Source organism: Felis catus, chromosome B1, assembly GCF_018350175.1.
Source record: "Felis catus isolate Fca126 chromosome B1, F.catus_Fca126_mat1.0, whole genome shotgun sequence".
Lineage (NCBI taxonomy): Eukaryota > Metazoa > Chordata > Mammalia > Carnivora > Felidae > Felis > Felis catus.
This window is the reverse complement of record NC_058371.1, coordinates 52,228,269-52,256,247: the sequence shown is the minus strand read 5'-3', so window position 1 is coordinate 52,256,247 and position 27,979 is coordinate 52,228,269. Positions and strand designations below refer to the sequence as shown.

General features: G+C 37.7%; 1 protein-coding gene across 2 annotated transcripts in view; it reads right to left on the bottom strand.

Moving 5' to 3' along the window:
* MTMR9 (myotubularin related protein 9) overlaps nucleotides 1-25,671 on the bottom strand; it is a 56,872-nt gene extending 31,201 nt beyond the window's left edge. The window contains exons 1-3 of one of the 2 annotated variants that reach the window (XM_019828675.3): nucleotides 25,105-25,671; nucleotides 11,919-12,027; nucleotides 7,447-7,572 (exon numbers count right to left, since the gene is read on the bottom strand). In XM_019828675.3, the coding sequence (XP_019684234.1) occupies nucleotides 7,447-7,572; nucleotides 11,919-12,027; nucleotides 25,105-25,286 (417 nt within the window). In that variant the 5' untranslated portion in view covers nucleotides 25,287-25,671. The remainder of the gene's footprint in view (nucleotides 1-7,446; nucleotides 7,573-11,918; nucleotides 12,028-25,104) is intronic. The other variant, XM_011281563.4, reaches the window with a different exon arrangement.
* Nucleotides 25,672-27,979: the final 2,308 nt, after the last annotated feature.

Sequence of the window (27,979 nt, the reverse complement as noted above, 5' to 3'; positions counted from 1 at the left end):
AAAAATCCCATGTGTATTTTTGCAGTCCATATCCTCTCCTCCACATCTCAAACTAGGAAATCATTAATCTTTTTTCAGTCACTTGTGGTGTTCTATCTAAAAAATCTTTGCCTAATCCAAGGTCATGAAGATTTTCTCCTGTGGTTTCTTCAAGAAGTTTTATACTTTTAGCTTTTATTCCATTCATCAATAAGTCTGCCCTTATACCAATGCCACACTCTCTTGATTATTATAACTTTACATTAAGTTTTGAAATCAAATAATGTAAATCCTTTCTTTTTCACAGTTGTTTTGACTATTCTAGTAACTTTGCATATCCACATAAATTTTAGGATAATTTTGTCAATTTCTATTAAACACACCTATTGGAATTCTCATAGGAATTGCACTGAATCTATAAAGCAATCTGGAAACAACTGTGATCTTAATGAGAGGTCAGCAAACAATAGTCCACAAGCCAAATCCAGCCCACTGCCTGTTTTTATAAATAAAGTTCTACTGGAACATAGCACTACCCATTCATTGGCATGTTATCTATTGCTGTTTTCACGTTGCAACAGCAGAGTGGTGTAGTTGTAACAGAGACTGCATGACCGACAGAGCCTAAAATATTTACTTCGTGGTCCACTATGTAAGTCAGCCCACTACTGATCTTAACCCTATGGTCTTCTAATCCATGAACATGGTGTATCTCTCCATTTATTTAGATATCCTTTAACTTCTCAGCAATGTTTTGTGTTTTCCAGTGTACAGAATCTGTACCTATTTTGTTAAATTTATTCCCAAGTGTTTTATTCATTTTCAGATTGCTTGTTGCCAATAATTTAGTTCGGGTATATTTATATTGTGGGTATATTTATATTGATCACCCTTACTAAACTTGCTTATGAGTATTTTATCGATTTCTGATCTTATTTTTATGATTTCATTCCTTCTAGTTACTTTGCTTTTTTTATCCCCCTAGCCTAATTTGGTGATTTTAGACCTTTTCTTCTTTTTTTTTAATCTAAGCATTTAAAGCCATAAGTTTCTCTTTAAACTTTAGCCATATTCCACAAATTATGATGTTGCATGTTTATAATTCAGTTCAAAATATTTTCTAATCTCCCTTATGATTTCGTTTTTGACACATAGATTATTTACAAGTATTTTGTTTAATTTAGAAATATTCTGGGTATTCCTAAATACCTTAGTGTTATTGATTTCTAATTTAATTCCTTTGTGGTCAGATATTACACATTGTACAGTTTCAATTTTTCTAATACTGAAATTTATTTAATGGCCTTGCATACAGTCTCTCCTGGGGAACATACCATGTACTCTTGAATAATGTATATATTGTACATAAGTTAGGAGTGGCATTCTATAAATATCAGATAGTGTTGTTCAGATCTTCCACGTCTTGTTTTGTTGTTGTCTAGTTGTTTTTGTTTTAGTCTAGCTGTTCTATTAATTGCTGAGAGGACAGTGTTAATAATCTCATACCATGATCACAGAACTACTCATAACTTCTATCAATGTTTGCTATATATAGTTTTATCTTCAAAATTTTATTATTATGGAATGACCCTCTTTATTTGATATTTTGTGTCTTGGAGTATTTTTTTTAATCTGGAGTTAATGCAGCTACTTCTGCTTTTTTATCTATGGCATGTTTTCCCATTTATTTATTTTCAACCTATGTCTTCATATTCAAAATGCATCTTTTGTACATGGCTTATGTTTAGATCTTTAATTAATTTTTTTCTTTAATTCACTCTGACAATCTTCATCTTTCGATTGGAGTGTTTAGCTCATTAATACTAAAATAGTTGTTGATATGGCTGGAATTTAGACTAACATTTATTTGTTTGTCCCTTCAGTTTCTATTGCTATTTTTTCTTTCCCACTTTCTGTTAGATTTAAATACTTTTTAGAATTGCATTTCGATGTACGTATTAACTTTTTAAATTATACCTCTTCACATTTTTTAAAAAGGGATTGTTCTAGGACAGTGGTTCTCACCCAGGGGTGATTTTGCCAAGGAATAACATTCGTCAATGTGTGGAAACAACTATAGGTGGGGTGAAAAGAATCCCACTGGCATCTAGTGGTGCCAAAGATGCTATCAAACATCCTACAAGGCACAGGACACATTCTCACAGCAAAGAATTATCTAGTGTAAATTTCAATAGTGCCAAAGTTCAGAAACCCTGCCTAGGTATTACAATATGTATCTTTAACTTAAATATTTGCCCACATTATATAAAATGTAAAAACCTTAAAACTGTACAAGTAGATTTACCCAAACAGCCACACCATAGCAGTCACCTTGAGTAAAAGCCACAATTTCCAAATAGAATAGGTCTACATACACTATTAATATCACAGAGGCAAGCTGTAACCTTTATTCAAATAATCACGTATATGTTAAAGACATTAAAAAGGGAAAAAAAATAGCCTGTTGTATTTACCTAGGTATTTAGCATTTCCAATATTCTTCAATAAGTCTAAATATTCAAGTTTCCCTCTGGTATTATTTCCCTTCAGTCTGAAGAAGTTCCTTTAACATTTCTTATGGTAAAGTCTTCTTGGCAACAAATTCTTAGTTTCCTTTTAATCTGAAAATGTCTCACCTTCATTCTTGAAAGATACTTTCACCACATGCAAAACTCAAGGTTGGCAGGTTTTCTTCCTTTCAGCACTTCATAGTTTTCTCTTCTGGTTGCCATGATTTCTGATCAACAGTCCACGCTCATTTAAATTGTTGTCTCTGTGTATGTAATGTGGTGTTCTTACCTGGAAGCTTTCAAGATCTCTTCACCATTGTTTTTTGATGGTTTGACTATGATGTGCCTATGCATGGTTTTCTTCAAATTTATCATGTCTGGGGCTTGCTGAATCTTGTTGAATTTATATTCATTCATCAAATTTGGAAAGTTTTAAATATTATTTCTTTAAATATATTTTCTACCTTACTCTCTCTAGTCTCTCCTTCTCGTTCTCCAATTACACATATGCTAGGCATTTTGATATTGTTCCACATCTCTGAGGCTCTGCTTATTTTAGTGTAACTTCTTCCCTCCCTCTTCTTTCTACTAAATAATTTCTATTGCTCTAATTTCAAGTTCATTGGTTCTATCCTCTGTCGTCTCTACTTTTTAGCTCAGCCAGTGAATTTTTAATTTCAGATTAATATTTTCTATTTCTCTGTTGATATTATCTGTCTTTTCTTTGGTTTTAAGCATATTTTCCTTTCTGAGAAATTGGACAGTTTTAAGAGCTGCTTTTTAGTCTTTGTGTGATAATTTGAACATATGACCCATCTTGGGGTTGGTACTTGTCAACTTTTTTCTTCAGAATGGGTCATAATATCCTAGCTCAATTTTAGATTGTATCCTGGACATTGTCAATGTTATGTTGTGGAAACCCTGCATTCTATTATAGTCTTCTGAAGAGAGTTCATGTTTTTTGTTTCAGTAGGCAAATAACTTCATTAGATTTAAACTGCAAATTCTGTCACACCTGAGGTGCATGGCAGCTCAGACCTTGGTTCTGACTGATCTCAGTCTACCCCATGCAAGCAAGGTTTGAGATCAGCCTGAAGTTCAAGGCTGCACACAAAATCAAGGTTCCCCTTCTCTGGCTCTCTGGTTGCCCCAAACCGTTCACCCGGCTCCTCCCACCAGAAGAAGGTGGGCTTTCTATTGGAACGTTAGCTGTTCCACATTATCAATGCCACAACTATGCTGACCTGAGGACAAAGCCGCCCAAATAGAAATCCCACTCTGGCATTCACTGTCTCTATGTTTTGATTCCTCCAAAATAATGCTACTTTCTGTTCAATTACCAGAGCTTTCAGATGGCAGTTTTTTGTGTTTTATTCATAGTTTGTCATCTATCTCTGCAGGAGGTCTTGTGAGATAGGAGCTACTCAATCAAAAGGAGGACCTCATCACCTTTTTATATATAATTTCTAAAGTGGTAGATTGGGGGAGTACACATACACTGTGTATGTGTACTTCAACAAAGTACCTGAAATAATCTTTCATGATGTCCTAGAATAAAAAGCATGCTTAACATAGGAGGAACTCTAGAGATCACTTTGTTCAATACTTTCATTTTGTAGACATGGAATCGGAGTCCCAGAAAGTCAAGCAGCCAATAAGGTATCTGGGATGCAACCCACAATATCCTGATAGCTAGTTTTAGTACTAATTCAATACCACACATTTCTTTTGGACATAATAATGAAGTAGGGACTGGCTAATATTATAAAGTTTTTACATGGTAAAAAAAAAAAAAAAAAAAAAAAACAACTTACTCAAAGAATATTAAGTGATAGATGTCTAACCTGGCAGAGGATTTTTAATGATACATAGAAGGCTTTCCTGTCCTTCTGCCCTATCCTGAATAAGTACACATTCCTACATTCATTCACTCAACAAATATTTACTCTTCGTTAATCATATGCTAGCAATACAGTAGAAAACAAGAATGACATTGTTCCTGCCCTTGTAAAGTTAATATTCTAGCAGCTTATATTCTACGCCGTGAAAGAGAAAATAAACAATGAATAAGAAGCTGTCCACACTGTTGACTCCCTCCTACGTGAAACTTGCTCTTTTCTTGGATTTTTCCTCCATTTACCTCTTAAATGGTTCAATCCTTAGCATCCTTTTTACTTTAGATGCTCCTTAGGCAATCTCAGTTTCTCCTCATGGTTTCTACAATGTATTTGCTGGTTAGTCTCAGTTTTTCATTTTTAACACATCCCTCAAGTAAGCTCTAGACTATCTCTTGTATACATTCAATGACATGTACCATACAGGCCATTCAAATTGCCTTGCCCCAAACTAAACTGAACTCATTCCCTCTACACATATTTCTTTTTCTGCCTTTCCTATCTCAGTGGTAGCATCCTTTTCACATCCAGTAAGTGGGTCACCAACGTCTTTTAATTCTACTTTCTGAATCTTTCTGTGCTATATCCAACCACCTTTGTATTATTACAGTAGCCTCTTAAGCAGTTTCTTGGCATTTTGCTTCAGAATTGATTTTCTGTAACACAAATTTAATTATGTCATTTTCCCTGTGCCTTGCGGATACTTTTGTCAGCACTTATTTTTATTGTACTTGATTACTTAAATAATTGCTAGACTTTGAACAAGTAGAAGGAAGGAACCATGCTTTGCTCATCTTAAATTTCCATAATCTAGTAATACCTCAAACAAGGCATTGAAGATGTTCTCATTAAATCTGTGGATTACAAAATTTGCAGGAAAATACCAGAACTTCAAACATACAAATTGCTTAAATAATTAGCTGAGCCAAAAAGAAAATGTCTACAAGGAGAAGTACTGAATCTGAGTAAAAATTAGTACGTAAATAAAATAACAGAAACATAGGGAGGATCCCTTAGTAACATATGTGAGATGAAGGAATTTTCACTTATTTCATTAGTAACTTAATTCTCAAAAATGCTGATTCAAACTTAAGCTGCCTTAAGTACCAGTCATAGTTCCAATCTACACCAAGTGTTATGGGTACCATATGTTTAAGAGAATAAATGACAAACTGAAGGCCCTGTTGGGAAGAGCAACCAGGACAGTGTGGGGACCTGAGGTCACTGTTACTAGAAGAAAAGTTGAGGTAAATACTGACATTTAATCTATAGAAAAGAAAACTTCACGGGGACATAAAAGTTCTTAATTTGAGGAACAGTTCATGGTAGAGGAATAAGATAAATTGGGTAACACAAGGTAACATCAGAAACATTGGCTCTGTGTACAGGGAGACAGAGCTCAGCTCAGCATAAGAGCTGTCCCCAAATGGGGCATCACTGTGTTTTTGCGAATTCTCCCGCACTAAGAGTTCAAGCAGAGGCTAAACAACAACATCATGTTTGTTTTTTCGAACAGGAGATTTCTGCACAGAATAGGAGACTAACTTGAATGTTGAGTTGTAGAATGTAGAATTACACTGGTTCACTCACAGCACCTATCTCCAAGATAAATATCACAGGCAGGTCATCTGTATGGACAGTTTTGGGTAACCAAGCAAATCATCCAGACATCTCTCTTTCTGACCACCATGTGACAGCCATTTGCCACCTAGGAAATAATTGAGGATTCCCCTAAGGTAACCATTAGGTGGCAGTTGACACAACAGAAAAGCATCATGCATTTAAGAGTGTTTACTATGCGGGCACCTGGGTGGCTCAGTCGTTTGGGCGTCCAACTTCAGTCAGGTCATGATCTCACAGCTCATGAGATCAAGGACTGCGTCGGGCTCTGTGCTGACAGCTCAGAGCCTGGAGCCTGCTTCGGATTCTGTGTCTCCCTCTCTCTGCCCCTCCCCCGCTTGTTCTCTGTCTCTTTCTCTTTCTCTCAAAGATAAATTAAAACATTAAAAAAAAAAATTTTTTTAAAAGAATGTTTACTATGCAGTTTGTAATGCAATAAAAACACTAAATGTAAGTGTAAATACAGGTAGTTATCCACAAACTACACAAAAATGCCCCATAAATAAGAATGTGAACTTCTTGTTCCTTTGACACTTTGCTTGCCACGAACATCTTTATTCTTTTTTTTTTTTTTTAATTTTTTTTTTTTCCAACGTTTTTTATTTATTTTTGGGACAGAGAGAGACAGAGCATGAACGGGGGAGGAGCAGAGAGAGAGGGAGACACAGAATCGGAAACAGGCTCCAGGCTCTGAGCCATCAGCCCAGAGCCTGACGCGGGGCTCGAACTCACGAACCGCAAGATCGTGACCTGGCTGAAGTCGGACGCTCAACCGACTGCGCCACCCAGGCGCCCCGAACATCTTTAATTACATAGCACCCTGGTCCCTACTTCTTCATCCCCATGCCCCGCCCCACCCCCACCGGGTCCATTTACATAGGTGTGATGGAAAAAGAAAGAAGTAAAATAGTGAAGAATGAGAAAGAAAACCTGGTTCTAGTAACATGGTCTTAATAACCCAAGTTCTAAAAACATAAAAACTATCCCACAGAAACAAACGTGATCTATGTTTCTCTAATGCTGTCTTCGGTACACAGTGGGTTCAACAGATTTCTTTGGGATAGCTCAGACCCTAATTACTACATATAAGATTGTATCTATGGAGACACTTTTAAAATAATCAACAATTAATTCAAACATGTCAGGATTACCTTTATGAAGATCTTAATGTTTTATCAATGTCATTTTCGAAATTAAAAAAGTAATATTTGGAATACAGCAAATCCACTAGTGGAAAAATCACTTGAGCTACAGCATTGAAAATAAATTACGCAAATCTCTGAATGGCAGAAGTTGCATTACTAATCACTACCAGAAATTTCTTTTAGGCATAGATAAGCCAACAACACCTTATTACTTGTCAAAAGGAAGTGATCATTTTCACAAGTAAGGTGCTGGGTTATTTCTCATTACATATAGATCTCTCAGAAAAGTTAACTCACAGCTGAAGAGTAGAGTTCAAACTCTTGCTCAGGAAGGAAAGAATGCCAGCCATCTTCTATCACTTCAAACATGGGTCGGTAAAAGAAAGGGTACATCAGAGTGATAGAGTCCAAGGTAGACAGTGCCTAGGGCATAAAAAGGAAATTAAAGAAAGGAAAAGGAACATACCGCAATTTCAACACTTTCTAACTGCCAAATTGGTATTAAATATGATCAATAATGATACACACCCAATATATTTCTCTAGCGTTGCACTTACCACTAGATATATAGTTTATTGAAGCTAATTTCCATGCTTTTAGCATCTAACAAGGTATGTATCTGGCACATAACATACACTCAGTTATCATTTGCTGAATGAACACAAGGACAAGAAAAGTGTGTACACCTATTCTAGGAGAAAAACTAAATAACTCCTTTTGACACCACTTAACAAAGCCTAATAAAAAGGTCCAAATATTTCTGGAAATCAGAAAATAAACACGTTTTGTTAGCAAGCAAGGTCATGGCTCAAAATCCCAGCTATCAACTGTATCAACATATGTAAATTACATAAAATCAGTGTCTGTTAATAACCATAAATAAGGGTGTCACAGGTAAGTGGCCAAAGAGTCAGACTAGAGCCAAACTGCTAGACTCAAATTCCAGATCCCAGTGCAATAATGGTTAACTAATGTAACCACTCTAATGCCTCCATTTCCTTAGCTCAAAAATGGGGGGAATTAAAGTACCTATCTCATAGGGCTATTGGTAGCATTAAGAAAGATAACGTATATAACAGGCCTGTTAATAATAGTGCCTGGCACATGATAAACCCTGAAACTGATCTTGGCAATTATATGCTTCACATATCCTATGCACCACATATGCTCCATCAATGTTCATGTTCTACCTTCTTAGAATGATATGCCATTTGGTCATGTATCATATTATCTTTATGTTACAATGACCCACTCTCAAGCTGCGGCATTAACTCTATGGTTCCCAAAAGAGCCTGTGTTCATCTGGAACTCTTGAATTCTGGGTAATACCACCAAGAAAATCTGACTAAATGGGAGGAACAGACAGGTGAAATATCCTCCAGGTGATGGAGGCTATTTCAACCTTCTGACAGGGGAGTTATGAAAAGCACTTCTATGGCCGCAAAAAAAGGCACCAAAATCAATTAGCATAATTCAAATTCCAGGAATTATGGAGACACTCTTCTGGAGGAGGGCGGGGCCCCAACATCATGCTAGTTCCCCAAAACTCTCAGAATAAAGCTACCTCCCTCTAGGTCACAGAAGGATCAGTCTCACAAAAGAATAGGCCCAAGCCTTAGTAAAAAATAGACTGGACATGTAGTTCAACAACTTAACAAAAACATCCCCATCCAAAGCTATTCTTCTGTCTGTTCATAAATCATGACACCTTCCCCGCAGAGCTCATAAAACAGAAAATATGGAGAAGCAGGGCTGGATAATCCATTATCCACTTCTGTGGAGTCTTTGGCTTCCAATCACACTAAACAGAAACAGAATGGCCAGTGTCCACATCTGACCTAGGCCAGAACTGTCATCGTTCAGGACAAACATTATTTTATTTAATTGGTTTACTTTTTTAATTGGTTTAAGATATTTTTTGCAATATTTAAAAAATCTTTTTTCATCTTTGCTGAGGTAAAACTACCAAAACTAAGAGATATTTCAAGTGATGATCTGATACACTGTGAAAGGACTCCCCCATTGAGTCAATTAACATGTCCATCACCTCACATATTTACCTTTTGTTGTTAAGAACATTTAAGTTCTACTCTCTTAGAAAATGTCTGTTATACAATACAGTGTTATCAACTGGAGGGACCATGGTATATATTAGATCTTAAGACCTTATTCATCTTATAACTGCAAGTTTGTAACTTTTACCAACCTGTCCCTATTTCCCCAGCCCGCAACAACCACTTTTCTACCCTGTTTCTATTAAGTTTTGTTTTTGTTTTTTAGGATTCCACATATAAGTAATAACATGCAATTATTTGTCTTCTCTGCCTGATTTCACTTGACACAAGCCCTCCAATTTCATTCATGTTGTCACAAATATTAGGATTGCTGTTTTTTAAGGATTGCTGTTTTTTAAGGCTGAATCATATTCCATTATATATATAGATATGTGTCACATTTTCTTTATCCAGTCATCTGTTGACAGATACTTAGGGTATTTCCATATTTTGGCGAATATGAATAATGCTGCAATGAACAGTGGAGTACAGATACCTCTTTGAGATAATGATCTTGTTTTCTTCGGCTATATATCCAGAAGTGAGACTGCTGGGTCACATGGTAGTTCCATTTTTAATTTCTTAAGGAACCTCCTACTGTTTGCATACTGGTACAATCATGATTTTTTTTTCTAATTTTAAAAATTTTTTATTTATTCTTGAGAGAGAGACAGTGTGAGCGGGGGAGGAGCAGAGCAAGAGAGGGACACAGAATGTGAAGCAGGCTCCAGGCTCTGAGCTGTCAGCACAGAGCCCGATGCGGGGCTCGAACTCACAGAGGGTGAGATCATGACCTGAGCTGAAGTCGGACGCTTAACCAACTGAGCCACCCAGGTGCCCCGTGATTTTTAATGCAAGTCAGCAGTCACTTTAGCAGATAATAAGCACTCATATTCTGACTTGTTGTGATCACAATTTGTATCGCTAGAGGTAGGACTTTTCCTTTAAATTCATTAACGCTGAAAGAACTGAAAACATTTCAACTCCAAAAGACAGTAGAAACTACATAGAAAAAAGCTTCATCAGCCTTCCTACTACGATTTAGAAAAACGAGCACTTGCAAGTTATTACTCCAGTGGGATTCTATTTATGGCAGCAGAATATATTTGGGTATATGGATTCTTGATTGCAAAGAAAAGTTCAACTGTGCTATATAAGAAATTCACTTATTACTTCCAAGTTATATCAAGATATATAGGGGAGATGGGAAAGAAATTAGATACCAGCAAAAGGCAAGAGGCCACGTTCATTATGGACATTTACTACGTTATAAAAATAACCAGTAGAGCATTCACTTCCTAAGGTCAAATTAGGAGAATGGCTCGTAATTCATAGCTTCTTTTCAGCTGTAAGGGTTTCTATATAATCAGTTTCTAAAGGATTTTAGGTACTATATACAGCTAATGAAACAACTGATTAGTGTCAGATGCTAACAAAGCTAAGTAAATGCAATCAGAAAGTGGGTTAATAGCTTTGCCCTATATTTTCTTCACCACTATCCTTCATATGCGATTTCACTGACACCCACCAACCAGCTATCTTGTAACCCATAAAACAGATAAAAAGAAAAATGCAGACTGGCCAGTGAAAATCCAAACCCACAACTGAAAAAAAAGAAAAAAAAAAAATGAAATGGATCAGTAGCATTTCCTTGCCCAAAGAGCAGGACAGTATTTCAGCTTAACAGCCTAGAAACCACAGTGTGTTTCTTACCCACGTTAGCGAATGTGGCCAAATCAACATTACTCTGTCACTTCCAAGTGACAGATATGTAAGACAAACAGTTCAGCTCATCTTCTCATTTCCTTTAAGGAAAATTTAGCAAAGGCAGAAGCAAAATGGTTACATGCCATTTTCTCAGCACCACAACAGTTGTTTTTTTATTTCTCTATTCTTGTTTAGAAACCAAACATGATCCTAGTTATAGATTTTTAAACCTTTCTGCCTCCTTTTAATAGTTAAGCCACTAGCATTTGTTTTGGATACAAAGACCAGATTAGTCACTCATAGACGGAGGGAAAAGAAATCAGTGTGTCTATAATTATCTAGAAAATACCATAAAGTTAATTACTATAATTTAGTAGCAATGATTTAAAATAAGGCAATTTAAAATTTGAGTGTAAACCAAAATAGTTGGTTTGAATGGGGAAGAAAATGAAGTGAGCTCCTCAATTTAAATATTAAATTATCCAAGTAAAATTTCTATTATTTGAAATCTGAAGAGACAGTCAATACTGTTTATACAAATATAAAACAAACACACTTTTTAGTCTTAGGCAAACATTTGTCTAAGACAAGCAAACATTCTCTGTTTGCTTCAGACTTGCTAAAAACAAACACAGGGCTATAATCATTGGTGATAATTATTTGCTTTGATAAAAGAAGTAACTTCTAACAAAAGCCTTACCATATACACATACAATGGATTATCATCCAGCCTTAAAAGGGAAGGAAATTCTGTCAAATGCTACAATGAGTGAACCTGGAGGAATAAGGAACCCAGAACACTAAAAACTGCTATAAGTCAATAAAATCCTAATACGTTCCTATAACAATGAATCTGGGTGAGGCTTTTCCTAACAATTTTCAATATGTGAGTCATAGAACATGACCAAATATCTAGTAAAACAAACATAAGAGCTATACTGAGTAAGAATATAAGGTTCTTTTTTATTACTATTTACTTTCACCAGATTTTGCTTCTGAAACATTTACCTCAATGGAACTGGCAATATTCAAACATTCCTCCATTCCAGGAATATCCAACTGAATTATTCGAAAGTCTTTACATTTTATGATGATGGTACCCAGTGGTCCCACAAATCTGTAAAAAATTACAAATTATGCTTAGGAACATATACATTTCTATCTTTTTTAAAAAAGTATATTTATTTATTTTGAGAGAGAGGAAAAGGGAATCCCAGGCAGACTTCACACTGTCAGTGTGAATCTCAATACAGGACTCAAACTCACAAACCAGGAGATCATGACCTGAGCTGAAATCAAGAGCTGGGTGCTTAACCAACTGAGCCACCCAAGCGCCCCCATATATGTGTCTATTTTTAAGCATATGATTATTTCCTTGAAAAAAGAATGTAGAAAAAAGAATTACCATCTACATTCACCTTTCTTCTCCCCAATTAGTCTAGTTAGGGAAGAGGCAAGCCTGCATTACTAAAATGTGAGCCATAAATTATTTTAAATATATGTACTTAAAAACATTTCAAATTCATAAAGTAATTCATACTAGGCCAATTCATTTAATGAAAATTATTTGGGGCCTTGCTTCAAAGAATGAAGAAAAAAGATCTGTAATTAATGTGGTAAGTGTTTGTACAGAGGTATTTCTGAAACATCGGAAAACATTTCAGATTTTACTTACTTCCAAGTTTAATAGTTGATTTTAAATATAAATATCTCTTTTTCAGTCTTTAAAAACTATTAGCTTGCAATATCTATTCTAAATTAACGTCATATCTAATCACAAATTTTGTATCAGTAAATTTTGTGCAAATGTAATTTTACCTTTATTGGAATTTTCGTCTTTTATTGTAGTTGTTTTGTTTTGTCAGTACTTGCTAACAGCTCTGATTTTTCTTTTGCTTTGCCACTGGTTGGCCCTAAATCTTTTCCATTAATAGTTCTGGGTATTCCTTAACTAGGAATTCTTAGATTGTCCAAATGCTGTTCATTTAACCTACTTTTTGCCCAGTTTAGAAAGACATCTCCTACAGCCACTCTTCTGAACGCCATCTGAATTGTAAGGATCCCTATGCCTCTCACCACTGCGTTGTTAATTTGGACAAGCAGATGTTATCAGCACGGGTCAAATCCTAGTAAAGATAATTCCACCAGACATCCACAACCTATCAACACACTAGAATGCCGCTTATAAAATTTATTTTGAAAACTCACATTCTTGGCACTTCTACTTCTGGCAAAGGTAGAGTAACAGGGAACAGACTTACCTTTCCACCTGAAACAACCAAAATAACTGGACAAAATATAAGAAAGAACTGTTTTCAAGACACTGGACATCAAGCAACAAAGAACAGAGATCTCTGGGAGATGGGAAACAAGATGAGTCCTACAAATACCCCAGTTTACTGTTTTGAGTTCCAGGCCACAGGAGAGGGAACCTGGGTGGGGCTGATAGTCTGAGGAGAGCATCTATATTAAAAAAGAAAGTTTCATAATAGTGACTTCAGATTCCAGGATACTAGGAAAAGAAGGGCAAATTAAATCCAAAGCAGAAGACATTAAATAATAAAGATCAGAGCCAAAATCAATGAAAAAGAAAAAAGAAAATTATAGGGAACAAGAAAAGCAAAAATGATTGTTTGAAAATAATAAAAGCAATAAACCACTTGCCAAAGTGATCAGGAAAAAAGAAAATCTGTCTCAATTTACCAATACCAGTAAGGAGAGAAACGAGAATCTCTACAGATTCTACAGGCATTAAAAACATTAAAGGAAATACTAGTAACAACTTTATGCCAATAAATTCAACAAGGGAAATGATATGGACAAATTCCTAGAAGACACAAACTCAAGGAGAACCTAATTAGTTTTATAGCTATTAAATAAACTGAAATGTTCATTAAAATCTCCTTCCTACCACCACCAAAACAAACAACAAACAAAAAACAAAAACAAAATAACCTTCAGGTCTAGGTGGCTTCACTGATGAATTATACAAAACGTTTAAGGAAAAAATACTATTCAAGACAAACTCTTCCAGAAAGTTGAAGAAAAGGCAATTATTTATCAATTCATTCCACGGGGCCAGCATAACTCTAATATATATATTAAAAAAAAACCACACATTACAAGAAAACTACAGACCAATATATTTCATGAACTCAGATGCAAAATTTCTAAACAAAATATTAGCAAATTAAATCCAACAATACATGAAAAGGATAATACATCATAAACAACTGGGGTTTATCATTTGAAAATCAAAGCAATTTATCATATTGCCAAATTAAAAAAGAAAAACACCACATGATCATCTCAATAGATATAGAAAAAGCATTTGACAAAAGTCAACATCTATTCCTGATTTTAAAAAACAAAAACAAAAAACCCCAACTCTCAGTAAACTAGGAACAAAAGGAAACATCTTCAACAGCATTTACCAAAACAAAACAAAACAAAAACAAAACAACCCTACTACTAATTACAGACTTAACAGTGAAAACTAAATACTTTTTCACTAATATCAGAAATAACAGAGATGTTCACTCTCACCACTTCTATTCAACATTGTATTGGCAGTTAATAGCCAGTGCAATAAGGCCAAAACAAAAGAAAACAAAACAAAACAAAAAAACACAAAAAAACAAAACCAGAATGAATAAATGGCATCCAGATTGAAAACAAAGAAATAAAATGGTCTTTAGTTGCGGATGACATGATTGCCTATTTAGAAAAGCCAATGAAAAATACATAAAAGCTATTAGAATTAAAAGATGAGTTTAGTAAGGCTGCCAGATACAAATTCAATACACAAAAATCAATAGTATTTCTATACACTATCGCAACAATTGTTTAAAACGCCCAGGATGTGGTTTTTATTCAGGATGGTGAGGCTGATAGATCAGGAGATAACTGTCACTGAAAAGTTATTTTGTTACTCACATTTCCCAACAGGAGAGGCAAACTATGTCACTCAGAGCCACATGGGGAAGCATCTGGGACAGTCAGGAGGCAGACAGAGCAAGAGGAAAGGATGGGCCAGAACTTCTGTGATGTTTCACAGAAAAGAATGGGAAAGTCAGGGTAGGTGAGCTGAGCAAATTTAGGATTAGAGTTTGAATAATTCTGTCAGGCTCTGGGTTATACCAGTGATCCCTGGTTGTCTGGTACCTGGCCCTGGAAGAATTTAGGACAGGAGAATAGTGGTCCTGACTGCAGAAGCCTGATAAGAGGAAGCAGATGCGGGTATGGACTTGAGATTGGTTGGTCTGCATATCAAAGGTGTGCTTGCAGGCAATTTTCTTGCTATCTCTAGGAAATAGCTAACCTTGAGTGGAAGCAGTCCCGCTCCAGGTCTGCAAGGGACTTAAGACATCAATGTATTATAAAATACAGAAAGTAAAAAACATGATTAATGCATATGAGCAATTAGAAATTGAAATTTTTAAAATACCATCTGAAAGAGCATCTAAAAATGTGGAATAGAGGAAAATCTGTCAAAAGATGCCTAAGATCTATAAGTGAAAATTACAACACATCACTGAAAGAAATTTAAGAAGACCAAAATAAAATAAATGGAGAGATTCACTTTGTTCCTGGGGCAGAACACTCAATATTAAGATATCAGATGTTAACTCTTACCAAATTCATTTATCAACAGATTGAACACAATTCTCATCAAAATCAGAGGCTTTTTTTAAAGAAATTGACAAGCTGATTCTAAAATTCATATGGAAATGCAAATGACCTGAAATAGAACTTTTAATTAGAACAATTATGTAATACTACATAATTTCAACTTAATATAAAGCTACTGTAATTAAGACAGTATGGTAGTGTGGTAACAGCATCAAGATAAACAGATCAATGAACCAGAAAAAAGAGTCTAGAAACAGTTCTATTTATATATGGACAAAGATGCAAAGACAATGCATTGAAAAAAGGGCAAAACAATCAGATATCTATATGCAATATATATACATACACACATATATATGTAACGATAAACCATATATAAAAACTCAAAATGTATCATAAAGATAAAACCTAAAACTATAAAAGTGCTAGAAGATAAAGAGAAAAAATCTTTGTGACCTTGGGTTAGGCAATGATTTCTAAGATAAGACACCGCAACCCCAATCTATAAAAGAACTGGTAAATTGGGCTTCTTCAAAATTTAAGTCATTTTCTCTTTGAAAGACACTGTTAAAGAGAATGAAAAGCCAAGCCACAGACAGAAAATATTTGCAGATCTTATATAATAAAAGACTTGTATCTAAACTATATATTTTTAAAAACACTCAAAACTCAGTAAAGGGAAAGATTCTGGGAAGATGGTAGAGTAGAAAGCACCAGGAATCTGTCTCCCAACCTAGACAGCAATTTCATTGGCATGATCTGTTTGATGTGACTGTTTTATAACTCTGGAGTCTATTAAGGCTTGCAACTTCCAGAGTTCCAGAGACTTGGATGGTAAATTTTGGATAAATTCAGCTCTTAGCAAAATAGCAGCTATGCATCCTACCCATGAGGTGGGCAGCTGTGCACACGTTCCTGGAGCAACTTACAAACAGCTTGCAGAAGCTAGGTTGGGCAAAAAAGACCCTGTCCTCCAAACATCACAGAAAAGAGATCCTGTCCTACAAATATCAGGATTTGTGTGCTAATAGCTGATTGCCGCTTCTGATCACAGAAGAGCAGAGGCCAGTGGACATCTGGTTATTGCATCTGTTATTGCATCTTTCCCCATTGTTGTAAGCCTCTCCCCAACAAGTGACTGCCAGAGTTTTAAACAACAGTACCCTTTTCCCTCCCTGCCTGCATTTCATTTTTCACTCTTCTCCTTTCAGGAGACAGACATTAAAGACTAAGACATTCAAAGACAATTACATAAATCAGGAAAATTAGGATTGTAAATGCCCAGGGTAAGGCTCAGAAAAAACCCTAAGATGACCTTAAATTTATACTCTAGTCTGATCCTTGGCATAGAGAAAGCTTACAACAATAAATAACAACATCAACAATAACAACAAAACAACAAAAAAAGAGCAAACCTTGGGGAAGGAGAAAAACATGATTTCCAGAATCACCACATTATTAGGTCAAATGTTCAATGTTCAACCAAAAAAAAAAAAAAAATCACAAAGCATACAAATAAACAGGAAAGTATGGGACAGTCAAAGGAAAAAAATACATCAACAGAAACTTTCCCTGAAAAAGACCTGACGGCGGATACACTAGACAATGATTTTAAAACAATTGTCTTAAAGATGCTCAAAGAACTAAAGGAAGATGTAGAGAAAGTCAAGAATGTGATGTGTGAACAAGATGGAAATATCAATGAAGAGAGAGAAAACCTAAAAGGAAACCAAAAAGAAATGCTGGGGCTGAAAAGTGCGATAACTGAAATGAAAAATTCACGAGAGGGATTCAAAGGCAGATGTGAACAGGCAGAAGAAAAATCAATGAACCTGAAGATAAGAAAATGAAAATTATTGAGTCTGAGGAACAGAGAGAAAAGATTGAAAAAAAGAGAACAGAGCCTAAGGGACCTGTGGGATACCAACAAGAGAACCAACATACACATTGTGGGAGTCCCAGAAAGAGAAGAGAAAGGGAGAGAATATTTGAAGAAATAATAGCTGAAAAATTCCCCAATTTGATGAAAGACATGAATATAAACATCCAAGAAGTTCAACAAAATCCAGATAAGCTAAACTCAGAGAACCACATCAAAACACATTTTAATCAAACTTTCAAAAGACAAAGAGAAAATTTTGAAAGCAGCAAGAGGGAAGTAAATTGTCACATACAAGGGAGCCACAATAAGATAATAAACAGACTTCTCATCATAAACTTTGGAAGCCAGAAGACAATGAGCTAATATATTCAAAGTGCTAAAAGAAAAAATTGTCAACTAAGAATCTTATATCCAGCAAAAGTGTCCTTCCAAAGTGAGGGAGAAATTAAGATAATCCCAGATAAACAAAAGTTGAGGCATTTATGACCACTAGAGCTACCTTACAAGAAATGCTCAAGGGTGGGTACCTCAGTGGCTCAGTAAGTTAAGCATCTGACTTTGGCTCAGGTCATGATCTCATGGTTCCTGAGTGTAAGCCCTGCATCAGGCTTTTTGCTGACAGTGCAGGGCCTGCTTGGGATTCTCTCTCTCTCCCTCCTTCTTTGCCCCTCCCCACTTTATGCTTTCTCTCTCAAAATAAACTTAAAAAAAAGAAAAAGAAATGCTCAAGGGAGTCCTACAAGATTAAATGAAAGGACAGTAGGCAGTAATTTGAAGTTATATGAAGAAATAAAGATCTCAATAAAGGTAAACACATGGGTAATTATAAAAGTTAATATGTAATAATGGTGTGTAATTGCACTTTCTGTTTTCTACATGATTTAACAGATTAGTACATTCAAAGAAAAAATTATTAGTATAAAAGTTAATATTATTGTATTACTGTAACTTTAGTTTATACCCCCAAATTTTGTTTACTACATAATTTAAGAGAGTAATGCATTTTCAATAATTATGAGTTTATGTTTGGGGGCATACAATGTATAAAGATGTAATTTTGTGACATTAACAATGAAAAAAAAAAGTAGGGACAGACCTATAAAGAAGTAGATTTTTTGTATGCTATTGAAGTTAAGCTGGTATAAATTCAAACTAGAGTGTTATAACTTCAGGATGTTAAATGTAATGCCTATGATCATCTCAAAGAAAATAGCTACAAAATATACATAAAAGTAGACAAGAAAGAAATTTAAATATTTCACTACAAAAAATCAACTACATACAAAATAGAACAGTAATTAAGGGACTAAAAAGCTTTAAGGCATATAGAAAACAAATAGCACAGGGGCGCCTGGGTGGCTCCATTGGTTGAGTGTCCGACTTCGGCTCAGGTCATGATCTTGCAGTCTGTGCGTTTGAGCCCCGCGTCGGGCTCTGTGCTGACCGCTCAGAGCCTGGGGCCTGTTTCAGATTCTGTGTCTCCCTCTCTCTCTGACCCTCCCCGTTCATGCTCTGTCTCTCTGCCTCAAAAATAAATAAATGTTAAAAAAAAAAAAAGAAAACAAACAGCACAGTAACAGAAGTCCCTCCTTATCAAAAATTACTTTAAATGTAAATGTATTAAACAAACCGTTCAATCAAAAGACAGAGACTGGAAGAATGAATAAAAACATGATCTGGGGGTGCCTGGGTGGCTCAGTTGGTTAAGCATCCTACTTTTGATTTTGGCTCAGGTGGGATCAAGTCCTGCATTGGGTTCCACACTGAGTGTGAAGCCTGCCTCGGATCCTCTCCCTCTGCCCCTCTCCCCCACTCACACACTCTCTCTTATCAAAATAAAATAAAAAACTTTTTAAAAAAATGTGTTTAGGGACACCTGGGTGGTTCAGTTGGTTGAGCACCTAACTCTTGATTTCAGCTCAGGTCATGATCTCACAGCCATGGGATGGAGTCCTGTGTCAGGCTTTGCACTGACAGCATGAAACCTGCTTAGGATTCTCTCTCTCTCTCTCTCTCTCTCTCTCTCTCTCTCTCTCTCTCTCTCTCTCTCGCTCTCTCTGTCTCCCTGCTCTCAAAATAAATACACATTTAAAAAAATGTATGATCCAACAATATGCTGTCTTACAAGAGACTCAAGATTCAAAGACACACAGGGGTTAAAAGTGAAAAGACAGAACACAGATATTCCACACAAACAGTAACCAAAAGACAATAGGTACAGTTATACTAATCTCAGACAAAATGGACTTTAAATCAGAAGTGGTTACAAGAGACAAGGAAGGGCTTTATATACGAAAAAAAGATTCATCACAGCAAGAAGATATAAAAATTATAAATATTACACACTTAATTACAGGCAACCAAAATATATGAAGCAAAAACTGACAGAAATTGAAGGAAAAAATAGTTGGAGACTTTAATACCCCATTCATGATAGTGGCTAGAACAACCAGACTAAAGATAAATAAGGAAATAGACACTTAACACAATAAACCACCTAGATACATCAGACATGTACACGCTACACAACAACAGAATACACATGGGACATTTTCCAGGATTGACATATGTTAGGCCACAAATCAAAGCCTCAATAAATTTAAAAAGATAGATATCTTACAAAGTATCTTCTCTGAATACAATGGGATGAAATTAGAAATCCACAACAAAAGGAAAACTGGAAAATTCACAAAATTATGGAAATTAAACACTACACTTATAAACAACCAAGCCATGGGCACCTGGGTGGCTCAGTCGGTTGAGCATCCGACTTCAGCTCAGGTCATTATCTCACAGTTTGTGGGTTCAAGCCCCACATTGGGCTCCGTGCTGACAGCTCAGAGCCCAGAGCCTGCTTCCAATTCTGTGTCTCCCTCTCTCTCTCTGTTCCTCCCCTGCTCACACTCTATCTCTTTCTCTCTCAAAAATAAACATTAAAAAAAATTTTTTTAAACACATAAACAACCAATGGATCAAAGAAAAAAAATCACACAGTAAGTTAGAAAAAATAGCAACAAATGGAAACAAACACATAACATTACAAAACTTATGGGACACAGAGAAAGCTATACATATATGAAACCACTTGATATATGTTATGATGCATCAGTCAAGAATGGGTTGCTAGACAATGGTATTAAGAAAACTGGCTTGCTACATGGAGAAAAACACTTGAAATGAAGGTAGAATCCAAATGAATTAAAGTACTAAAAGTGAAGGGTAAAAGGATAAAGCTAATATGGAAGAAAATATAGAGAATATCCTAGTGATCTTCTTCAGTATGACTTAAAAAGCACAAACAATAAAGTAAAAATTGATGAATTCTGAATTAAAATTAAGGCCTTTTGTTCAACAAAGAACACCACAGAAAAGTCAACAAATGGGTGAGAGACTAGAAGACATTTGCCATGTCCAAGTAAAGAATAATACCTCAAGAGTATACACAGAACCGGTGCAAATCAATGCTAGTAAGACAACAAACCCAACTTTTAAGCACTTTTTTTTTTAAGAGGGAGAGAGGGGCGCCTGGGTGGCTCAGTCGGTTAAGCATCCGACTTCGGCTCAAGTCATGATCTGGAGGTTTGTGAGTTCGAGCCCCACGTCGGGCTCTGTGCTGACAGCTCGGAGCCTGGAGCCTGCTTTGGATTCTGTGTCTCCCTCTCTCTCTGCCCCTCCCCTGCTCACGCTCTGACTCTCTCTTTCAATAATAAATAAATATTAAAAAAAAATTTTTTTCAAAAGAGGGAGAGAGAGAATTTACACATGAAGCGAGGGAGGGGCAGAATATGTCGTGACATCAGGAAGTTGGAGGTTCTCTGGAGGGTCAGAAAAGCAGAATGTGGTAGATAATTTGGGATTCTATTCTGCCATCAGAAGCAGTGAAACGGATGTACACACAGCAATAGGAAGAGATCCTGAACAAGAGTACTGAGTTAATGTTGAGAAATAGAACAAGATCTGCAACATACTCATACTGAGGGAAATTAAACTCACACGTGATAGTGCTATATATTTTATAGAAATATACATATATCCAAGGACAAATAGCAACACTCAGCATTACTTGCCTATAGGGACTGAGGATGAGGTAGAAAACAGGCATGAAAATTAGGGCTTGAAGACGAATCAAATTAAAAAAAAAAAACAAAAAAAACAAGAAAACCTTGTAATGAATCCATCCTGAAAATGATGTGTCTCAACTGAGTAGGATTAACTCAACTCTCTACATGTGAGGTCCATGAAAAGAAAAAGGTATAATTGTAAAACCTGTGTAACACCTTGCGTGCTGGAAGGACCACATCAAATTATGTATGCAACGTGCACGACAGCACTACATGAGCCTGTGACGTGTTACCCAAATAGAAGTTACTACTAGATACGAGAAGGGCTGTCTTCCTCTGTGTGATAGAAGTGATGTTCACAGAGGTTAAGTGGCTTGTCCAAGGACACCTACCCCACCGGAGGCAGCACTAAAAGAGGCATCCTTAATACTGCTCTTCCTCTCACATCGCATTTACAACTCACTCAGCAAGGCATGGCAGCTCAGCCTTCAAAACACACCCCAAACTGGCCTGCTTCTGATCACGCTACTACTGCTTCCACTCCTTTTTTTTTTCAAGTTTATTTATTTATTTATTTATTGAGAAAGAGAGAGAGAGAGAGAGAGAGAGAGAGAGAGGGAGGGAGAAAGGAGCAGAGAGAAAGGGAGAGGAAGAATTCCCAGCAGGCTCTGCATCACCAGTGCAGAAGCCGATGCAGGGCTCGAACTCACGAACCGTGCGATCATGCCCTGAGCAGAAGTCCGACCCTTAACCTGCTGAGCCACCCAGGTGCCCCCGCTTCCACTCTAAAGTCACCACCGCCTTTTCCCTGAACTATTCAACAGTCTCCTAACTGGGCCCACTGCTTCCACTCTTCCCCCTCTGCAATCCATTTTCTGCCAGCGACCGGAATCATCTACAAAGTCTGTCTGCTCTTACTTCCTTGCTTTCAACTCTCCATGGGCTTCCTGTGAAAACCATCACACCGGCAAATAAAGCCCTACACCATCTGGCCCCTGCTTATCCCTCCAACCATTTTCTGCTATGCCTCTAGCCTCTATCCTTGCTCACTGCCCTCCAGCCAACTGGTCTCTATGCTTTTCCTTGTCTAACCCCAGCATATTCCTGTCTTTGCATTCCCTGATCCCTCTGGCTGGAATGCTCCTTCTTCCCATATTTACACTGCTAGCTTCCTCTCTTCATTCAGATGTCACTTGTCTTCTCTGAAATTCTTTCTAAATACACTGGCATTCTCTACCCTCCCATCTTTCTCTATTTTCCTTCCCGGAACTTATTACCTGACATCGTTATCTACTTATTTGTTGATTTATTTGAATCTCCTCCACTGGTACACAAATTCTTCAACCACCTTAGTCACCACTGTACCTGCAGAGCCCAGATAGTGATCAGCACATAGAAGACACATGGAAGTATTTCTCGACCACAACAATTAAACAAACTCTGGTCTGACCACCTAGGTCGTGTTCTTTCCATCACATCATGCTGCTTCCTGGGGAAAAAGGTAAATGTATACACAATTTGTCATTTCTGCCCTAACGGGTTAAAATGTCATGTCTTATATACTTTGTTAGCCTTACCAGGCCTGGCATGTAGTAAATGCTACGTAAATATGATGAAATGAAAGTGTGAAAAGCAACCATAGAAAAAGAAATAAGAAAAAAAGAAAAGGGAGTTGGTGGTGAGGAGAAACTCTGCTTCAGAGGCACCTGGGTGGCTCAGTCAGTTAAGCATCCGACTTTGGCTTGGGTCATGATATCGTGGGTTCGTGGGTTCAAGCCCCGCGTCAGGCTCTGTGCTGACAGCTCCGAGCCTAGAGGCTGCTTCATATTGTGTCTCCCTCTCTCTCTGCCCCTCGCCTACTCACATTCTGTCTAATTCTCTTCCAAAAATAAATAAAAAACATTTTTAAAAAATTTAAAAAATAAATAAGTAATTTGTATTCTATAGCGCCACAGACCATTTGGGGGTCAATCCATCTTATACTTCCTATATGCCTATCTGCCCACGTTAGGAGTTTTGAAAGAGATAAAAATTAACCAAATGTTAAGTACTGACTTCAAGGAGCTAACATCTATGTAACTATCAAAATACAAATGGTAACATACACTTATTAAAGAGGTATAATTACAGAGGTAAAGGATTTCAAGGCGAGAATTACTTCTAGTTGTGGAAATTCCTTCTTTGTAGGAAGAACCTACAAAAAGAGGTGGCAGTTAACAGGGTTAAACTAAATACTGATAGACGAATAGAGGTTGGATGATGGCCTATGAAGTCCTGAAAGACAAGAACTATATTTTATTCATCTCGATGTTCTTAAAGCCTCCCAAAATGTCTAGACCCTAACGACATTCAATAAATCTTTAACAAACTGGGGAGGAACACGGCATTCCAGGCAGAAGGAAGAGCATCGATAAGATATACACAAGAGAATGCAGGACATGGCGAGCAAAAATAAAGAGTGAGGACTGGCTAATAAAAAGGGTTCGTGAAAGGGAATGGCAAGAACCAAAGTGGGAAAAGTAAGTTAGGGCCAGACACGGAGCACCACAAATGACAGAGTTAAGAGGTTTATGCTTTATTATGCAGGCCAGGAAGAGACCATCGAAAACTTTTACACAGGACAAGGTTGATCTGAGGAGTCTAGCAAGAATCCTCTGCTTGAAAAAAAATAAATAAATCTGTCACCAATGCATCCATACCATTCAAATTCTACCACTAGAAATTATTTTCTTTTAAGGCATAGCCTCTCTAGGAATCTTCTTACTATCCAAGTTTTCCTGAGAGGTAATAAAAAAGGCTGTTGTCATTCATTTACACTTTAGTGTAAACTGGATGATCAATTCACCTTCTTCTGGCTAGAGTTAAGTACACAGAGCCATTGGGGAAGTAAGAATTTTGACTGCAGATGGATGTATAACTTTTTGAACTCTGAGACACCACCTTGGAAAGACAGAGTCTGGGGTGCAAAAAGAAAAAAAAAAAGAGGTTAACGAATTAATATTTTTGATTAAGAGCCAATTCTGTTTCTTCCAAAAGCAGACCCTAGTAAGGATAAATAAAAGATATTAAATCTCCTATGGTAGTATGGAAGTATTCAATTGATGGCCCAGAAGGTAAGAAATAAGGAGAAATATGATCAACCAAACATGTTTGAGGGAAAGGAAAAAAAAAAGTTTTGTGAACTTTAGACACTACACACGAAGTTCTTGGAGTTTTCCTCAAAAGTGGCAACTAAAGACTTTACCTAAATCACACTCAACCACTTCAAGAACTGTGACGGGCAATCAATAATCAATAATACAAGGAATATGATGGTGCAAGAAGAAATTGTTTTTTAAGGTTGAAAATCCACCCAAATGATGTTATGTACCAAAAATGATAATCAGGATAACCATGTGACAACCCTGGAAATTCCACCCAGATTTAACGGAAATCAGGCATCTCGTTTGAATGGTTTTCTGCTTTCTAAAATTCCTATCCTCAATCTAGGCCAGAGAGGGCTCATTTTGCTGGCGGGTTAGGCGATGGGGCGCAAGGAAAACACTGAATCGCGTGGCCTCAGATGTCCACCTAAGGACCCCCAAGCTCCCTACGGGAAGGGGGTGGGATGGGCACTCACCGCTTGTCGATGGCGTCGATGTTTGAATGGAGAAGCCACAGCTCCTCGGTGTTGTCCTGCCGAGAAGACAGGATCAGGTGGTGACCAGTCAGACACAAGGTCCCTTCGACGGCGGGATAAAAAGGCCGGTGCAGCACCACATTGTCCACCCGCGGGGTCTTAATCAGCTCCGCAAACTCCATGTTGCCCCGCGGCCGGAGCCACGGGACTGCAGAGTCCCGGAGGTCCGAGGCGGTTACACCGCCGCAGGGCTGGGGACCAGACTGACCCGGCTCGGGGCAGGCCGGAGGGGCGGGGACGGGGCGGGGAGGCCGGGCCCCGCCCCAGGCTAGGGTGGGCGCGGCGAGGCCTGTGGCCACCGTCACTGGCCGCGGGAAGACAGGGGCTGGGGCTGGGCCAGGCCCGGGCGTCTCTCTTGTGCTCCCGGTGCCCCAGGTCCAGGTCTCGGGCCGAGAGAACGCTCCGCGACAGGCCCAGCAAGCCTCTGCCGCCACCTGGGGACCCGGCCTCAGGTGGGCAGGCTGGAGGGAGAAGGAGGAGGCCGCTTTAGAGTCAGCTTCCGAGACCGACCGAGCTGCTTGGGACTCCTGGCGGAAGTAGCTGCTCGGAGCCGGAGCCTAGGGCAACTCTGGGCGGAAGCGGTGGAGCTCGAAACTCGAAAGGCAGGGAAGTCAGAGCCGGAAGTCGGTCCCCTCCCCAGGTCCGAAGAGAATGTTTCCGGAAACAAGGACCCGAAGGTTTGTGTTCCTACCAGGAAAAAGAGCCTTTCTGCCTTCACGCCCACCGCTGTCCCTCTCACCCCTTCCAAATATTTATCAGAAAAGGCCAGGGAAGAAGGGACGACGAGAAGAGGTCCTTGCCTGCCTCCCCGCACTTTAGTAGTCCCTGCAAGGGCTCGTCACAACGTGGGGCTGACGTAAAGTGTCAGGATTTTCTTCCATTCTCCGTGAGATGGCAAGTGTGCGATCGAATCAGTGATTGTGACCGTAGAGAAACCGCAGGTGTAAGGGAGGAACCCAGGGCCGGCACCGCAGACTCCCAGAGAGCGCCGCGCCAAGGTTCTGTGACCTTGAACGAGAGTAAGAAAAAGCATGCAAACACCTATGAGAGGGACCTAGGTAGAAATAACACACAATGCGCAGAAGAGGAAAAATTTAATCCTATCCTGCGAGGAAGCTCAAATGACTTGCTAAATCTTAGTCTGTAGCGGAGACTGGACTTCCATCTAGATCTGTGAAATCAGGGTACCTGGGGCGGGGGGCGGGGAGGACATTGGTCACCACCACATAGCCACCCCATTAAATACAGTGCCACTGAACTACTCCCAGATACCTAAATTATACCAGAAATTTACTCAAATAAATTCTTCTTGCTTAGTGCCCCCTTCTTTAAACTATTTTCATAACTTCATTAACCTTTGAAATCCTCACCATCTAGTACCTAAGGACAACGGATAGGCTAAAGTCTCACAGCAATCAAAGTCAAAATGAATTGCCTAAAATCTCACCTGATATATATAAATAAATAAATAGAGAGATAAATAAATAAAATCTCACCCCATCACCCAACAGTGTCCCTGCTTCTGGCCTTGCCCTTCCTAAAATGTTCCTTTATTAAAACAAACACTTTATAAGATTGTTACAGCTGAGAGTCCAGTTTTATTTGTCTCCAAACGAAAAAAAAAAAAAAAAAGGAACCAACAGAAAAGAGAAAATGAGGGAACTGGTTTATAAAGCTATTTTTTGAATTGGAATTTTTATCGTCCTTCCACTTTGTGATTCATTATAACAATTCAGAATTTACTTCCAGAATGAGGAATCAAGGAAAGTTTTATGGAGAAGATATCATTTGAAACAATGACCTTGAAGGATGAGTAAGATTTACACTCTGAATGGAATGTAGCCAAGATGTCTGTCTTGTCTTAAGTTAATGATGTCTGCTTGAGGTAGGGAAAAATTCTTCCAAAATTCTGTGACCTTTTCTTTTAGTTTAACTGGAAAAAAAAAAGCCTATGAAAAAAAACCAGTGTGTCATTACATTTTAAAATGTTTAATATTCCATAAAGGCATAAACTCTTTGCCCACAAGAGAAAATTGCCAGTATCATGTTGGATTGCTATAATGGAACACCAGAAACTTAAAAAATTACACCTACTCTGGGTTGAAACTCAAAGCATAGAAAGCCCCTGAGATCTGCAGAAAACAAATATTCAATAGCAAAGAATAGAGCCGAGACGGAGTGCCATTTATGAACTTAGTAAGTACCTGAACAGTAGGTGGCAGTCGAGCTCAACAGTAATAGGACAGGCTTCCATTCTATTACACTAAATTCGAGGAGGCTGGAGTCAAAACAAACAGCCTGGTTGTAAGGGTCTTAGATGATTGTGATAAACAAAAGAAGATGATGGCATTTATAATGCATGTAAAACACTCAACACCTTACAGATGTTATTACTTTTATTATTATTTTGTGAGATAATAAATGGCATTAATGTGTAATCATCTTGTATTCTATCAAATAGTCACCTAGCATGTATTATTAGGTGCCTACTGGGTCATCAGCACTTGCCCTCAAAAAGTAACAGCTAATGTGGGAAGGCCAACACACCCTACACAACTAATAAACAAAAACTAAGAGAGTAAGTACGGAAATTTTGAAGTACAGGTTTACTTTCCCGGCTCTCTGTTTCTCTACCAGGCCTTGAGTAGTTAGTAGAAATGGAGCGTTTGAAAGTAGTTTGAAGAAAGCCGATCTACAGTTGCCAAAAGTAGCAGGAGCACTTAAGATAGAGAAGACACTGCCTGTATGTGCCATTGATGAGCAGTTTTTCTCCATGTGCTTGACTGTAACAGGAAGCTGAGTCAAACTTGATGAC